This window comes from Dendrobates tinctorius, unplaced genomic scaffold (genome assembly GCF_039654945.1).
Source record: "Dendrobates tinctorius isolate UK_male_01 unplaced genomic scaffold, ASM3965494v1 ptg000020l, whole genome shotgun sequence".
NCBI lineage: Eukaryota > Metazoa > Chordata > Amphibia > Anura > Dendrobatidae > Dendrobates > Dendrobates tinctorius.
In genome coordinates, this window is record NW_027361688.1 from 9,963,010 (window position 1) to 9,981,432 (window position 18,423).

At 38.8% G+C, this 18,423-nt stretch overlaps 1 protein-coding gene across 6 annotated transcripts in view; it reads left to right on the forward strand.

The window, feature by feature from the left end:
- BICD1 (BICD cargo adaptor 1) overlaps window positions 1-18,423 on the forward strand; it is a 226,894-nt gene that overhangs the window by 183,982 nt on the left and 24,489 nt on the right. For 3 of the 6 annotated variants that reach the window (XM_073567643.1, XM_073567641.1, XM_073567642.1), the window contains exon 7: window positions 2,848-3,055. In XM_073567643.1, the coding sequence (XP_073423744.1) occupies window positions 2,848-3,055 (208 nt within the window). Of the gene's footprint in view, window positions 1-2,847; window positions 3,056-13,613; window positions 16,277-18,423 lie in introns of those variants that run through there. The other 3 variants (XM_073567639.1, XM_073567640.1, XM_073567638.1) reach the window with 3 other exon arrangements.

Genomic DNA, 18,423 nt, shown 5'->3' on the forward strand with positions numbered 1-18,423 from the left:
GAGGTAGCGCCCTAAGCAGGTACTTACCCTCCCTACCTCTTGTCCTGATACTGTTCACGGGCATCAGTGTAAAATGTTCTGCAGGGTCCATGGACTGTTTAAAATACTGATGTCTTTATAAGAGATCTTTGGGCCCATACAGACACCAGGGCCTTGACGAGACTCTTTCCTCAGCACCCCTATACCTACAACCCTTGTATTATTTAGCTACTACACAACAGAAAATCCACAGATGGAGCCACAAACTTTGATCAACCGTGACCAACTAAAACAGCACCCCCAAAAAAAAATATGTATTTTTTTCTTTCATAAAAAAATATAAATTGTACAATTGTAAGTAATAATTAAAGATGTACCAAGAGAGTGCTATGACCCATGCTAAACTTTTTGGGCCATTGGTAGGGTCAGGACCTTTTGCTGGCCCCTGAGTTGCTGTAGTAGTAGGGCATCCTTGTGGCCCCTGGACCATGGGACTCAGTTGCAACTATACCTGTTGTAACCTCAAACTATTTGTGGGTCTTCACTTTTTTATACCTAAAAATTTTTGTAAAAAAACAAACATAACCCCCATAAGTGCTAAAAATAATAAAAGAAGTAATGATCACCTTACCGATCCCCTTCGACTTCCTTACCAACAATCTTCTAGTCCCCCGACAGTCTCTATTCTTCTTGCTCTTGTGATAACCTGTCGACACCATGTGACTGCTGAAGCCAATCAATGGCTGTAATTTCAACACCATGGAGGTGACAGCTGTGGCCAGTGATTGGCTGCAGTGGTCATGTGTCCAAGTCTGGCAAAGGGAACAAGCGCGGTAGGGATCAGGAAAGGTGAGTATCAATTCTTTTATTATTTGATAGGATTTGAAAACAAGTATGCATAACCTCTCATTTTTTAATTACCGCACAAGTAAACCAAGGAGAAGAATAAAGGAATAGAGAAACTCAATCTAGAAAACAAAGTTGAATCTAATTTTAAAGTTTTTACTGTAAGAGAATGACTTGGCCCACAGACCGCTAGGTTTGTAATTGTCTCTTATCGGAGATAATAGCTTCTTTGGCTTCTGAAGCGCTGATTTATAGTGTTCCATCCGGTTTATTGGGTTTACTTGTCTCTTTGGTCTGTAGATCTTCCTGTTATGTGTTGTCTCTCTCGAGCTGTTTAGATATTTGCCAGCCGAAAATCAATCCACATAACAGAAAGAATTTCATCCAGCTGAAAATGCCAATAGCTAATGACTGCACGACTCCATTATCGTACAAACAGACAACAACGCATTTCGAGCCCATTTTCAGGTGTTTTGAAGTCATTTAAAAGGAGTTCTCCAAATCAGCGTCAAAAATCAAAATAACTTTTTGTAAAAAATATAGAAATACTGTAGATTATTTTTCAGTTTGTTGAGTTGTTCTTCTCTATTCAATTCTTGGGAATTCAGATTGGTTTTTCAGTTACATTTCTGGGAAATCTTTAGGACAGCCAACCTCCATTAGGACTTCCACGGGTGGTCACTTTGGTTTTCCTACCGTTTCTTCTCTATTCAGTTCTTGAGGGTTTAGTTTCCCAGATTTATTTACGGGAAACCTTGGTGACTACCAATATGGCCTCCATTAGAGCTTCCATGGGTGGTGATAAGTGGTCTCCAAGGATCCAGAAAAATAATTATTCATACAACAACATGGTGACCTTAGAATTATACCAGCAGTCTCATTGCTACAATTGACTCTTCCTGGCATCTGGTAGGGCTCTACAACGTTGCTTGACTCATAGGGTCAAGATAGGCACGTGTCAAGACCTTCTGATTTGGAGGACCCTGTATGGGTCAAATTATGTTCATGCTGATACACAGTGTTCCACTTGTAGCCTCCACCAGCAGATCAACCACTTTTGATGTCAAGAATAGCGCAGTTTAGAGCAATTTTCTTTTTTCCACATGTTGCTCATCTCATAGCCTCACAAGATCAGTACCAGGCTTACCTTGGGCCTACAGAGATTGGAGAAGCTATTACTATAGGGGTAACGCTATGTTTACACATTCTGGCTTCCATTTGCAGTGTCCATCAACAGGTCAACCACTTTCGATGTCAAGAATAGTGCAGATACAGCACTATTCTTGTTGACACCTGGAAGAGGCTACTTATAGCCTCACATGGTCAACACCAGTAACAGGCTGACCTAGGAGGATGCCAGGGCCTCTTGAGTTTTGAGGAACCAATACTATACCGATAAAGCTATGTACACACTGCCATTTTGGCTTCCTATTGGAGCCCCCATTCACAGGCCAACCACTTTAGATTTCAATGTCAAAACCCCTATAGGACCCACTACTATGTAAAAGGGTCAATTTCAACAATTGGATTTTTGGAAAAATAGATTCAGGATAGCATTGTGGATCCCCATTATAAATGGAAGACATTATCCAGGTGTGAACAGAACCCAAACATGCTCTATGCTTATGAAGCCAAAGGAGGGGTAGACATTGAGTGATGCCACCCAATGGCCAAACATACCATTAGCGCCGGTTCCAGTGGGAAAGTACATTTCTTTAGGCTTAACCCTACCATCAACATCCCACTTCTCTGTGTCAGTAGACACCACTAACTTCCTATAGCTTCCTTCTCGCATGTCTGCCATCAACATCCCACTTCTCTGTCTCAGTAGACACCACTAACTTCCTATAGCTTCCTTCTCGCATGTCTGCCATCAACATCCCACTTCTCTGTCTCAGTAGACACCACTAACTTCCTATAGTTTCCTTCTCGCATGTCTGAATGTAATTATATCTTCTCAAGAATGAAGAAGGCCTGAAAGTGTCATCTCTTTTCTTCTTTTCTACCTTTTTGCGTGAGCAGATGTGATGAGTATGTGACGCAGCTGGATGAAATGCAGAGGCAGCTGGCGGCCGCAGAAGATGAGAAAAAGACTTTGAATTCGCTGTTGAGGATGGCGATCCAGCAGAAACTCGCACTTACGCAAAGGTTGGAAGACCTGGAGTTTGATCACGAGCAATCCTGGCGTACCAAAGGCAAGATGGCAAAAGGCAAGATCGGTAGCCCCAAAGTAAGTCTAGAGCAATCCGCCAGTAGAACAGTACTTTACCCCTTATTGCACAGCCACTTTTCCCCCAACCCAACCCCACTGAATGCCAATGTCGTTGATATGAAGGAGTCTCTATCTAGCCATCACACAAAACCAGTGTCAGATAAAGAGTAAAACTAGCCGATGAGGCAGTCTATAGTCTTGTCAGTATCTCTAAGTTTGTACAACCATCCATCATTTATTGTTGTCATTGTGTACCTGGTTGTGTGTTTTATGTACATTGTTGGATGTAGGCTCAATGATGGGTGCACTTAATTGCACTACGACTTTAGTGCAAGCAAAAAGTTTCCAGATCTCGAGCCACACAAGAAAAATAGAATCTATTATGAGTGACACCTCCATTATTTTTTTTGCCCGCACTAGTTTTTTTTTTTAAAGTTTTTCATGGTCGGATCTACCTAAAGTGCTACCACCTTAAAAAAAAAAATCAATGGTCCTTACAGTCTACTGGATTAATTAAGAAACCCGAGTAGCTTCTATCCGGAGTTAACTGGTTTACTAGTGGATCCAAGCAGTGTACAAGAATGTGGGAGAAATTTTTTTTAAAAATTACCATGTACGTCTTTCGAGGGATAGTCTACAGCTGTGAGTCCCTGCAATGTCCTATCTGACTTGTCAGGAAGGTTCTAAACGAAAATTATTATTATTACTTTTATTCATTATTTGCAGTTTATTTTTTACTTTTTATTTCAGGATATTTTTGCTTTTCGCTTTTTGTTTTCTCAGGTTCTAATGGAAGTTGTTACCAGTGGTAAAGGTCTCCTTTTTTGCTTTAAGACCTTAAATGGATTGTGACATCAGAAAATGACCTATTGTTTAAATCAGGTGTTTGTGTTAAATGTTCTTACAAAAAGGGCAATTTTTTTTCATATCAGAATCTGATTTAAAATAAAAATTAGAAATCTTTTTTTTAGACTCCTACTTCATGTTCTTTACAGAAGAGTTTTCAGAAGTCTCGTTATCATCACAGACAATGGGATGTAACACCTGTCACGGCAAGTCGACTGTCTACTAGGTTAAGCATTGAACCAAGTGGTGCAGGGGGGGAGCAGTGAGGAGCAGCTGCTGTCACACAGCATTACAAGTTTTATAAAGATCCTATCTTTATATTTTATGATGCAGGGACAGTAAAAACTCGCTGGAGTACCCCTTTAAGGTGTGAACATAACTGCGCCTCCAGGTTGTGCTATGAATTTCCATTTTTTTGCTGAAATAATAAGCTTTAGCTTAAATTACAATGAAACATTCTTTGCTGTTGGCAAATATTATTTGAGTAATTAACATAACGAATTTTGCAGGACTGATGTAATTTTTATAAGAAGAAGGCAAATAACACAATACCTAATATGTCATTTTCTGATCAACGCGCTTTACAGGAATCCTTATGCAAAATATAATTTCTTATAACTAATCTTAATGATTGGTTTTATGGTCAGCTATTCCCATGGAATATAAGTGGTTGGTATCAGGTTGCACTTATTAGATAACCCAGAGGTGCATTAATGCATCCATGTATTTGTTTGTTTCTCTAGTATCAGGGAGGAATGATGCCTTCTAGTAGAAAAGTTTGGAGTTCTCAATCTCCAGTCAAATTCTCCAGCCACGAAGCTCACCTTCCCATTCTTAACAGTGACCTTTGTACACGCTCATTAGATGCTTCAATAAAACAGAAAGGGGCAGAGTCTGTTATTGGCTGCTAATGTACATGTGCATTTCCTGAAACAGCAGAGTCTAAAAAAGTCCAGTGGCCGGTGTGAGAAGTGCAAGATTTCAAGTTATTTTACAGATTGTGATATGGGAAAAAAATATTTTTTTTACATAATTGTTTAAATACATAAAAACCTGATTTAAACAACTGGTAATTTTCCGAAGATACATTCCCTTTACCATTAGAGAAGTTATTGCTTTTTGGTTTTGCATAAGTGACCAGTGTACATGACATTTAATGGAATGAAGGAGAAAAGTTACCTTGATAGTCTCGGTTTGACTTCTGTTCTGACGTTGAAGATAATGACATTACAATTAGATAAGAATATAATCATATCTTCAATTCCCTGCCTAGTCAACAAACACAAGACGAGAGCTTTAATAATAAATGTCCTTTTTCTCGTTTTCTGCCACAACTGCTTGTCAAAAACTGTGACACTAAATGTGGGTCATTCGAGCCGACGATGCATAAAAAATGTAATGTCGACCCATGTGCAGCGAATACTTGACTTTTAAATTATAAGACAGTCATTTGGGAATTATCAGTTTTGTTTTCGCAACTCACAACACATTGACGATGAGCCAGAAATGGTCACTGATGACAGACGAAGAGAAGGACGTCATTTTTGGGGATTCTGTACAGTTGAAAAATGTCTGTAGTCCAGATGTTTTTTTGCACCCTGTATTGTCTTCAATTAAATCTAAATTTATAGTTCATTTTTTAATACACACTTTGCAAATCTCACTTGGGGGAAACCATAAGATTCTGCGAGATACTGATATTAAAGAATAGCGCAATATTTTTTTTACTAAACATTTTGCCTTGCGTCAGTTCTCAAGTTGAGTTCTAGAAGGCTGAACCTGGAACATGTGTCCAAAAAGAGTCTATGGACTTTCGTGGTCTACACTTACGTATGTTAATAGTGTTTGTCTTACTGTTAAAGGATGCCGGCCATGTGACCAGCTGATCTTTTTTATATCCGGGCCATATTCATCATAATTGCATGTGTTCCGACTAGTAAAATGGGCTCATAGACTGGAGAACTCCCAAACAGACATACTTATCCACATTGCATACTGGACGTCCTACATTTGGTATTTGGTAGAGGACTATTCTAGAAATATACATCGTCGATATATCGAGACAAGAACCAACTTCAAAATGTCCGTGCAAGACTTTCCATATGTTTGGTGGTGGATTATGCAATGATAGGACGTATAAATGTTGAGTTTGTGAAAAATTCACGCAAACTTTGAAAAGGTTCATAACAATGCATGAATTCATAAACATTGTCAGTGTAACAAACCCCCACCATGTTTAATGGCAGGCTTTCCCAGGATTAAATAATATAATTATTTTGAAAGAAATGCAAGGATAGGAGAAATACATGGATTGATAGACATCATTGATATATCAAACTTATCTCTAATTTTACAAGGCTCATGCAAGACTTCCCCACTCTTTGTTTTTGTGGTGGTCTCATCAATGTAATTCATGTGACTTGAGAAAATGTGAAAAATATTGATTTATCAAACCTAATACAAACTTTGATAACCTCAGGCCTGATGTCTTCACAACTTCTCTTTAACATTGACTTACTCACTGTAATTTAAGTGACATGAATACATTGAGATGATGAATACATGAATTGAAAAACATCGTCAATGTATCTAACCCAATTCCACCTTTATACAGCTCATGTCAGGCTTCCCTACTCCATGTTTTTGGTGATGGTCTTCTCATTGTAAGTCATGTGACACAATGAGATGTGGACATGGAATACATGAAAAATGTCATCGATATATCAAACTCAGCCGTTTTGGTGGACTACTTAAAATAATCAATATTTCACAAACACATGGAGATGACTTTGTAACACGCTCACACAAACTTTAAAAAAAATTTCTTCAAACATTTTTCACGCTATGCATTTGGTGGTATAACACTCACATGAAGATAGAAAATACAAGGATTTGAAACATCATCAATGTATCAAACCAAACTCCAACTTGACAAGGTTCGTGCCAGGCTTCACGACTCAATGATGTCAGTAGTGGTCTACTCAATGTAATTCTTGTGACACAAACACATAAAGATAGGGAATACATGGATTGAAAAACATCTTCTATGTATCAAACACAACTTCCTTGACAAGGTTCATGCCAAGCCATACCAATCCATGATTTCAGTGGTGGTATTCTCAATGTAACTCATGTGACACAATGACACGTGGACATAGAATACATGAAAAAAATGTCATCGATATAACAAACTCAACTCCAGCTTTGAAAAGCTCATGCCACTCATACTATGTCCATTTTGTTTTCGTGGTAGACTAGTCAAAGTAACCTAAATTACAGAAACACATGAAGATAGAAAATACAGGGATTGAGAAACATCGTCTATGTATCAAACCAAACTCCAACTTGACATGGTTTATGCCACTTTTCACTGATCGATATTTTTTGTGGTCTACCAAATGTAATTCATGTGACACAAACACATAGACGTGAGAAATACATGGATTGAAAACATCGTCTATGCATGAACCACATCTTCCCTAACAATATTCGTGTCGGCCTTCACCACTCCATGATGTTGGTGATGGTCTATTCAATATAATACATCTACTCAATATAATACACATATAAAGATAGGCATTACATGGATTAAGAAACATCATCTACAGTGGGGAAAAAAAGTATTTAGTCAGTCAGCAATAGTGCAAGTTCCACCACTTAAAAAGATGAGAGGCGTCTGTAATTTACATCATAGGTAGACCTCAACTATGGGAGACAAACTGAGAAAAAAAATCCAGAAAATCACATTGTCTTTTTTTTTTTCATTTTATTTGCATATTATGGTGGAAAATAAGTATTTGGTCAGAAACAAAATTTCATCTCAATACTTTGTGATATATCCTTTGTTGGCAATGACAGAGGTCAAATGTTTTCTGTAAGTCTTCACAAGGTTGCCACACACTGTTGTTGGTATGTTGGCCCATTCCTCCATGCAGATCTCCTCTAGAGCAGTGATGTTTTGGGCTTTTCGCTTGGCAATACGGACTTTCAACTCCCTCCAAAGGTTTTCTATAGGGTTGAGATCTGGAGACTGGCTAGGCCACTCCAGGACCTTGAAATGCTTCTTACGAAGCCACTCCTTCGTTGCCCTGGCGGTGTGCTTTGGATCATTGTGATGTTGAAAGACCCAGCCACGTTTCATCTTCAATGCCCTTGCTGATGGAAGGAGGTTTGCACTCAAAATCTCACGATACATGGCCCCATTCATTCTTTCATGTACCCGGATCAGTCGTCCTGGCCCCTTTGCAGAGAAACAGCCCCAAAGCATGATGTTTCCACCACCATGCTTTACAGTAGGTATGGTGTTTGATGGATGCAACTCAGTATTCTTTTTCCTCCAAACACGACAAGTTGTGTTTCTACCAAACAGTTCCAGTTTGGTTTCATCAGACCATAGGACATTCTCCCAAAACTCCTCTGGATCATCCAAATGCTCTCTAGCAAACTTCAGACGGGCCCGGACATGTACAGGCTTAAGCAGTGGGACACGTCTGGCACTGCAGGATCTGAGTCCATGGTGGCGTAGTGTGTTACTTATGGTAGGCCTTGTTACATTGGTCCCAGCTCTCTGCAGTTCATTCACTAGGTCCCCCCGCGTGGTTCTGGGATTTTTGCTCACCGTTCTTGTGATCATTCTGACCCCACGGGGTGGGATTTTGCGTGGAGCACCAGCTCGAGGGAGATTATCAGTGGTCTTGTATGTCTTCCATTTTCTAATTATTGCTCCCACAGTTGATTTCTTCACTCCAAGCTGGTTGGCTATTGCAGATTCAGTCTTCCCAGCCTGGTGCAGGGCTACAATTTTGTTTCTGGTGTCCTTTGACAGCTCTTTGGTCTTCACCATAGTGGAGTTTGGAGTCAGACTGTTTGAGGGTGTGCACAGGTGTCTTTTTATACTGATAACAAGTTTAAACAGGTGCCATTACTACAGGTAATGAGTGGAGGAAAGAGGAGACTCTTAAAGAAGAAGTTACAGGTCTGTGAGAGCCAGAAATCTTGATTGCTTGTTTCTGACCAAATACTTATTTTCCACCATAATATGCAAATAAAATGAAAAAAAAACAGACAATGTGATTTTCTGGATTTTTTTTTCTCAGTTCGTCTCCCATAGTTGAGGTCTACCTATGATGTAAATTACAGACGCCTCTCATCTTTTTAAGTGGTGGAACTTGCACTATTGCTGACTGACTAAATACTTTTTTGCCCCACTGTATGTACCAAACACAACCTCCATGGCAAGGATCATGAGGATGAAGATGAGGAATACAGGGATAGAGGAACATCGTATGAAACCCAACTCCAACTTGAGTAGGTTCTTTGCAGGCTTTACCACTCTATGATTTTGGTGGTGGTCTACTTCATTTATGTGATACACGGAGATGTGGAAATTAATACTTGGTCTAATCTATTTCCACAAATGTTTTTGTGATGGTTAATGTTTTATTTAAAATCTTTATGGATTAAACACCTTCAATAATGTTCACATGGAATAAAGAGACGCTAAGCAAGGTCAGTCAGAGAGGTATCTCACCTGGAACAAGCGCGTGACCAGACCACGTTACTCTGCCAAGTTCCTTGGTGTTCAGCATTGGGTACTAACTTGGTCTCAATGACTCTTTAAAATGTCAGGTCTTTTGACAACCAAAGACTATATCGATTTGGTCACATGACATTCCTTTCATTACTTTGTGTGGAATATAAATGGCTGCCTCCAGTGCAGCTTACATTACTCTAAATTATTTCTACTTGGACAAAATATGAAAGATCATTGCACAGAACATCATCATGTTGTTCATCTGCCCCGATGTTGAAACCTTTCACTATTGTTTTATAATACATGCCATTATAATGTGCAGACATGGAGTGTATATAACTACATGTGAGTATGCATTCCAAACAACATATTTTATTAATTATTTAATAGTTAAGGGATCTTTTATTGGGGTTGTCCCACCATGAAATATCAGGGGGTAAAAGGAGACTGATTATGTCTAGTACCTGCCCCCAACAGATAAGCTAAGAAGACATCTTATTCAGATAAAATAAGAAGAAACTTTGTTGTCAGCTTCCAGAGGGGGAAGGAGAGTGATTCTGTACAGTGCCTGCACCCAGCAGCACAGATTAGACAAGAAGACTTCTTAAGAAGAAGTAAGAAGGACCAATATTGCAACTTGCAAGAGGGGGAAGGAGACAGATTTTGTTGAGTGCCTGCCTCTAGGAGTCCAGATAAGCTAAGAAGACTTCTTCTGTATTGAAAGCAAGAAGGAAATATATTGTGAGCTGCCAGAGTGGGAAGGGGACTGATTCACTCAAAAGTTTACACTCAGCAGCATGTATGGAACAAATAGAAGCAAAAAAATGAAAAAAAAAGTATTTTTTTGCAGCATACACTGACAGTTAATTGAGGACAGCTTCAGGTTTTTCATGAAATAACACTTTTAAGAACAATTCCTAAAAGTGATGCCAATCAGTATAATTGGGATTGTGCTACATTGTAGATACATCCAGTAATAAAAATTCTCCTACATATTTAAAGGAAGTTTTTCAGCCCCAAAATTTCTTTTAGACTAATGATACAATGATATAGGGGACATCACACCTATAAAAAACATGTTATCACTGTACTGGTTCAGTGCTTCTGAAAATAACTATTACTCCACATGCAAATGAGGGGCATCGGTGCACCCATGACCTGGCTATGAGCTGGATGTACCATCAATTTGCGTCTTGAAGAGTGCACTAACTTGAGATGTTCAGCGCTCTCTCCTAGACTGAATGCTACCCCAGGTGTGTGCGCATGCGCACTGATACTGGCTGTACCGGCTGAGTGCATATCCACAGGGGCAAGGTGAAATCTCTTCCCAATTCCTCTCTGCTGATGCCACTCATACAGCGAGTTGCGCCCATAGATAGCCAGGTAGGAGAACGCATTCATCCACTTTTTGCTCTCACGGCCTGGAGTATTCAGTATCATTGCACATGCATACACCAGGGATAGTGTTTGCTCTAGGAGTGAGCTCTATCCATCGCAAGCAGGTACAGTTCTATGAAGATTTTTGTAGGGGTGAAGACCCCTATGTCACTGTTGGAAGTTGAAAGACTCCCTTCAAGCTCATACACATGTCCATTGGGAAGCAGGCAGCGTTAGTAAAAGTTTTAAGCTGCTTCCATACCATGTTTACATTTGCCAAATACACTAAGCATATAGCCTTCAAGTATTCTCATGTAGGGAAGCAGTTTATTTAGAACCAAAGATTATACTGGTCATACACATTAGACTTATGTTGGCCAAACTCGGCAATATCGGTGGGTTCAACCAATGGTCCAATGTGTATGGGGGCGCCGTACAGATGAGTTGGAAGTGAAGTCAATCAGTCATGTTCGATTTTGGACGCCGATTGCATTGTTCTGCCTGAGATAAGCCGTCTGCAGACGTATCATTCGGTGGCTTCCTCATAGAGAACACCGGAGTGCTCAGACAAATGAGTGTTCCTGTGTTTGGGAGAGTCGGTTGAGATGACCGTCGGTTGAATGATCGTTTGACCAATAGCCATCTAATGGCCAATCTAATGTGAAATAAAGTAAATACTTGGCCCCTGGAGACAATCCTCGGGCCAATTACACAAACATAAATTCATTTTAATTAGCTAAAAGACCATATTGTCTTTACCCATCCTGATAGCAGTTTAAGGCTGAGATTGACTAACTATCCATTGCACAAAGAGATATCCAGATGATCTCCAGTGCCCTTCTAATCCAAATTTATAGAGATGAAACATCCTTCCATAAGTCAGAGAAAGGTATAAACAGTTATACGTGTACTTTCCCTAGTTTCCTTATCCATCTACATCGTCGATTGCCATGTTTGAAAATAAAAAAATTCAAATTGTTGATTGCCGAAATAAATCTACATCGTTGATTACCAAAATAGAAAAAAAAAAATTAAACTGAAAAATGTAGAAAAACTTAGCCAAGTACACTATTCAATCCAGTAAAATAAAGGTATGCTAAAGTATATTCCTCTTATGCACTTTTGGCATATCTGGTGCCCGTTATTATGGGTACGTTGGGTATATACTTTTGGATCATGTTGTTTTAGCATTGCCTTAGGTTGTCAGACTAATTTATGAATGGCTTTGAAAGGATAATACAGGGTGGGCCAGTTATATGGATATACCTGGGTGGGCCATTTATAAAGTTGGATTCAAAATGGCCGCCATGGTCACCACCCATCTTGAAAAGTTTTCCCCCTCCCATATACTAATGTGCCACAAAAAGGAAGTTGATATCCCCAACCATTACCATTTTATTTTGGTGTATCCATATACATGGCCCACCCTGTATATCTGAGCCACCAATGGGTTTCTTTTCTTTTTCGTAAAGGTTACATGTTCCAAATTTGGGAGTGGGTTCTCATTAGAGGATAGTCTCAACCATATTTTAATGGACAGTGAGAACCTACGATGGCCCGAAAGCCATAAAAATGAAATGGTTGAACCAGGATCTCTCATCACGAGTAGTTACGATTGTGGTGAAGTCAAGCAGCTCCGGAAAGGGGCACAATTTTTATCACTTTTACAAGGTCATTGACATGTTCTGGTGCTTCAGATTTAGAAATTTTAGTGGTAAACACAATGCTTTGCTTAATCAATAATCCATTTATAACTGTACATTTACATGTAAATTTGTTTTAAGTTAAGATGGTTTATCCATATGTTTCGAAAGATTTTGGCCATTGGGACTTTACCATAGTTTATAAACTCCCAGGACCCACTAACCTTGACATTTTTTATTTCCACTAATATGAGTTATAATGTGATTAAGTGCTTGTCTCTTACCCTCGTTCCCAAAAATATGTTTTCCTGTTATGATAAGCACCTAACTTTTACTTATCTGTTTGTATTTGTTTTTAGCAACTCTGCCAAAAAGTTTAGACATTAGAGAACAGTGCGCCTCCTCGTAGACTATTATTCTAGCCCACATCCTCACCAAGAACATGTCACCTTTTACCATCCATTGATGTTGGCCCCTGGAGTGTCGCATCAATAAACTGGCCTGCAGAATATGGCCTTTAAAGAATATGGGCACCTTCAGGGACAATTTTTTTTTCAACTTATATGCATGCACATTTGGCTAAGAATAATTTTTGCTATTGCGTTTCGTACTACATTTTTAAGAGAAACCCAATATCCAAAATCATTTTTTTGACAAAAAAGCCCCCCAATAGTGTCCATATCCTTTAAAATTTGCTCAAAATCTTGATTAATTTTCTACTTTTTGGGAGCCACCAAGCCCAAGATTGGTCCAAATTTTTAAAAGTAGAAGTCTCACAAAAAGATCCATTATAGCAGACTTTAATGTCCACAGGCACCCAAAACCAACTTTTATTTTGTGTGCTCAGTCGTACGTCATGGAGGTCAGATTCATAGACATAAGGAGTTTTTTTTTGTTCTAGTGTAGGAAATATTGATTGGCCAGAGAGTTTCAAATTCTCTTTCTGCATGGGAACACCAAGGAATCTATTGGTACCTGGTGTGATCCATGAGATTTTCAAGATTTTAAGGCATAGTTTACATCTACACTTAACAGCACAGCTGTCACAAGATGAAGGGACAAAGAAAAGCTTCCTTGATTTCCAGCAACCCCCAAGTTCAGGCGTCAGGTAGCTGCAGCTAAGCTCTGAGCAGAACGTCAACCGTCCACCAACGTAACACGTTTGCTGTCTTTGCAGCAGTTCCCAGCTCCAGTTGCAAGAAACCCGCTTCACACGTATTGCACCAAGTTCCCATTCCAAGCAACGCACGACAGGCCACCACTCAGGGTCCCAGCGGGAACTTCCTCATCAGCCAACTCCAGCCCCGAAAAGCCTTCTGCACTACTGTTCCACCAGCTGTCATCTTCGAGGAGCACAGGGCAACTTAATACACAATGCTTTTCTCCGCTGCAGGCTTCCAGCCAAAGTTTTACACACAGTCCGGAATCTTCTAACTCCCGACTACAGAAAAACCTCTTCAGTTTTACAGCTTCATCTTCTTCATCATCAACACCCCCCAGCAACAGAGACCCTCACTCTTTAACTTCCACAGCTCTATGTTCCAGGCAAAAAGGTAACCACATTCTACTTGTTGAGTGTTCCCCCCGATACCTGCCGCCACGACAAACTAACTATCCATTCACTGAATCAAGGCTTCATCAATCGAGGGTCTTTACCCCAAGGTCTTTAATACCACCCAGTTACACAGAACACACTGTCCTCCGTGAAAGATTATTTAGTCCCGACTCAAACTAATTACTTCTGTTATTCTCATCTTGAAAGAGACGGGTCAGACAAAATTTTTTTTTAATTTTTATGGTTCCAGGGTAGATTGCAAATTGTATATTTGTGGATGTTCTGTGCAATTGACCTTAACATAAGTCTTAATTTTATTTATTTTTTTAATTTAATATTGGCCAAGTAGAACTGTAGGGATCGTAGGGATCACTGTAATTTTTTCAGAGCACAAATAGGTACAATATTCTAGATTTTTGGAGCTGGTCTTGGAAATAAGGGTTGTCTGTTCATTTTCATTTTATTTGCTATTTAAGTGGCCTTATATGCGGTGTCTTCCTAATCCTTACATGTTAGAACACTGTGATTACTTCCTTTTGTTAAAATTTTCTGAAGAACTTAGCTGCTAAAGTTGTATTTTAGGCTGGAAGAAGGTCCTGATGGTGCATAACTGATAATGAAAAGGTCTAAAAAAAAAAGTAAAGTTGCCCATACATATGTGACTTCCCATGGTGGCCTCCCGTTTCTCCCCCATTAGCAGGTGAGAGACAGAAAAACATCAAGCAGTTGAAGTTCAACATGACCAACCCTTTTGTTCTCAGGAAAGATAAGCTGCCACTAGAGGCTTCTGTCAGTGGCTTTTTATCCTCTCCCTTTATAAATTAGAGTTAAGCAAAAAATTTGTAGCACAATGAGCCAGTGTCCCTGTTGATAGTCCATGATCACTGGATCCTACCACCGGATCTTATCTTTTTGGCTCATCTGCTGATTAGTTGGCCTTATGCGACATCATCGTTGAGGCGTGACAAAATGCCAAGCTGACTAATCAGAAAAGGAGCCAGGTATACCAGCAGGTTAGAGGAGAGGAGATTTTTCCAGACTCTGGAGTGGTACCAAAGGCTACTGATGTGGCTGCCGGACCTGAGCCATGGAAACCTCCTCTTACTTGCCAGGGTGCCCTGCTCCTCTTTTGATAAGGTGGTGTGGAGTGATGTCATCATTGAGACATGACATCAAGCCAGGCTAATCAGAAGAGGAGCTGGGGATACCAGCAGGTAGTAGGAGGATCATAGACTCTGGAGTGGTACTAGAGACTATCGATGTTGCCCCCAAACCTGAGCCTGCGAACCTCCTCCTTACTGCTGGGGTTCCCTACACCTCTTTTGATTATTTACCATGGTGCAATGCCATCGTTGAGGTGAAACTTCAAGCCAGGCTAACTACTCAAAAGAGGAGCCGAGGTTACTGGCATGTAGGAGGAGGCTCATAGGTCTCTGGCCCGGCAACCATGGATTAACGACTTGGCCGCTGGACAATGGTCCTGCAATTCTTGTTCAACTCTAGTCAAAATATTGTAGTTCTTCTCAAGATGAAATCCAAGTGGTCTGGAAAAGTTAATTACTGTGTTGTAATTGGACCTGCAAGAAGTCATCCACATTGGATAGTCTCTTTTTGTTGGAAGAGTCCCAACAAAAATAAGTTGATCACAAGGTGTCCAGACATCAAGTCCACCTTCACCACCACCACCATGTTTACTGTTCAGTTCTCCTCCAGTGCCACCATGGAAGAATTAAAGCATTACACGATACCTATAAAAACCAGTAGGTGCCTAAGCCCTTCAAAATGTGCGACAATCTTGATAGCCTCCTAGATAAAGCTCTCGAATGGGGAAAACTCCTCTATTAACTCAGAATTTCCTACTAGGGTATTGCAAAATGGGTGTATGATTATAGTTATCGTGTGTCAGATCTTGTGATCGAATTTGCACATTTTTTGGTAACCGATAGACTGTCGGAAAACACCGAACATTTCGATTTAAGATGAAGAATTGGTTGAGTGCCCCTTTTGCTCTAAAAGCAAAAAAATACCAACCACAATATATATCTCTTCTCTAGCACTTTATCATTACCCCTTCTGATTTATCCAAGGTATTTTTACACCTTTTTAAGTCACCTATTCGAAAATGTATTGACATTTCTACATATTTTCCTAGGAGGATGTCGGACTTTATTTTTTAATAGACCTTCAGTTCCTAGCGGTAAATTATAAAATTCTTACTTCCTTCCTGCCACCACTAAGGGGGAAAATTAATATATGTCCTGAACATAACATATAAGATAGAATGAAAACCTGGCACTCAACTTAATGCTTGGTGAGGCAGTTTATTGTAGTACCAGAAAACGTTTCGGTCGATATAGACCTTCATCAGTTACGTGCTAGTATGTTTGAAAGTAGCTTGAAGGAGGGCGCTTTTTATGTTATTCACTGCTAACGCCAGTAATCAAATGGTCAGAATGCTGCTGTAATGCCACCGTGGTGTTTACCACGTCCAGGAGGAACAGGCTGCGCTGATATTTTCAACTATTAAGATTATCCTGCGTTACAGCAGCATTCTGACCATTTGATTACTGGCGTTAGCAGTGAATAACATAAAAAGCGCCCTCCTTCAAGCTACTTTCAAACATACTAGCACGTAACTGATGAAGGTCTATATCGACCGAAACGTTTTCTGGTACTACAATAAACTGCCTCACCAAGCATTAAGTTGAGTGCCAGGTTTTCATTTTATCTTATATGGTTTGGGAACCTAACTTGGCACCACTACAGTAGTGCACACGGTGTTTTCTACTGAACATAACATATGCCCTAAGGTGTCCCACCATTGGTTTTTGATTTTTGGCATTGTCGAGGAAGTGTTTTCCGGTTGATATGTAAATGCTGTTTTTGGAATGTGAAGATGGAGCACACGGAATGACCAATTTTGGATCGTCGTGATTAATGGTGTATCAATTGAAGATGGTTGGTTGATTGGGGCTTCTTCACTCTTGGAAGGCTCAACTCATCCATTAAACTGAAATAGTGATTGCCATTTTTTTTTTTAATTGAAAAGATTTTTTTGAGGTTTTTTTTTTCAAAAAGTATAACATAAATATACTCTAATAATTAATTATTATTACGAATATCTGCATGTCTATTGTAATTATTCAGATTGGATATACCGGATGTCTTCTTCCCAATAAACATGATTAATAGAAAAAAAAATATTATTACTATTATTATGACTTATACTTTCAATGGAACACCACAAGTAGGCCGAAAAGAACGTGGTTGAACTTAATGGATGACATTTGAAGTGATCTCATAATACATTCCATTTTGAAGTATTTTAATTTTCCATCTGTTTTTTTATTTTATTTTTTTGTTGTTGGGAGGAGTAGGAAATAATAATTCCTTTATTTTTTTTTTATACTGTATTAAACTGTATTATTCTTGTTATTTTGATTATCATGCTATTATTAAGTTATTTTGGAGCATTTTGAAAAATAAATTATTCCATATCAATTTATAGTTCTATTTATTAAAAAAAAGCAATATAATAGCTATGTTGAAATTATGAACAAAGTTTTTGTAAATGGTACAAAAATTAGCACGAAAAAATGGAGAAATTTTTTGTTACTCTTGATATAGAAACTTAAAGTTTTTAAGAACAATTATCAATTTAGTTTTGGAGCGTCTCGATCTATGATATCAATTTGATGGTTGATACAAGAAGAGTTAAAAAAAGGGAAAATGTAATAAAAAATTACCTTAATTAATGTGCATGGAATTTTACTTTAGCTAACAAGTTAGTTTCCAATATATTTTTTAATGGGAATGCGTCTTCTGAAAACGACCAACTGTTTAAATCTGTTTTTTATGTTAAATGTATTTTTTTTATTCATATTTTAAAAAAAAAATAAGAATTCTTCCACTAACGACTGAGGCTATTCTAGTCATCATCTGTAATCATTGTAATCCTGCCTGTGATGATAATGAGACTGCTGAAAAAAGTCTCAGGAAGGATGAGTTTAAAATAACCCCAGTGATCAATGTGAAAATTTGGAAAATTCTTAATTTTGTTTATTAATCAAAATGGTGATATGATTAAAAGCAATTTTTATTTTTAAACCCAAAATATTATCTGATTTTAACATTAGGTCATTTTCTGATTATATATTTCCTTTACAATAATTTTCTTTAGAATTTCACTTAAGAAAAAATATAAGTTGCAAAAAGAAAATACATATTTTTTTTAATATACTTTTTTTAGCCTTGGTTGTAGCACCCGAAATTTGGATGTAAAACAGTCGTAAACTTTGATTCACTGTCTCCTGCTTCATTGTGTCAAAACGACGTGTTGGGTTACGCTAGGACTACATGTCGATTAGAAGTTGCGCAATATAAAAATCCCAAAGTCACGCCTCTCCATTGCAGCTAATAATGGTGTGCATTC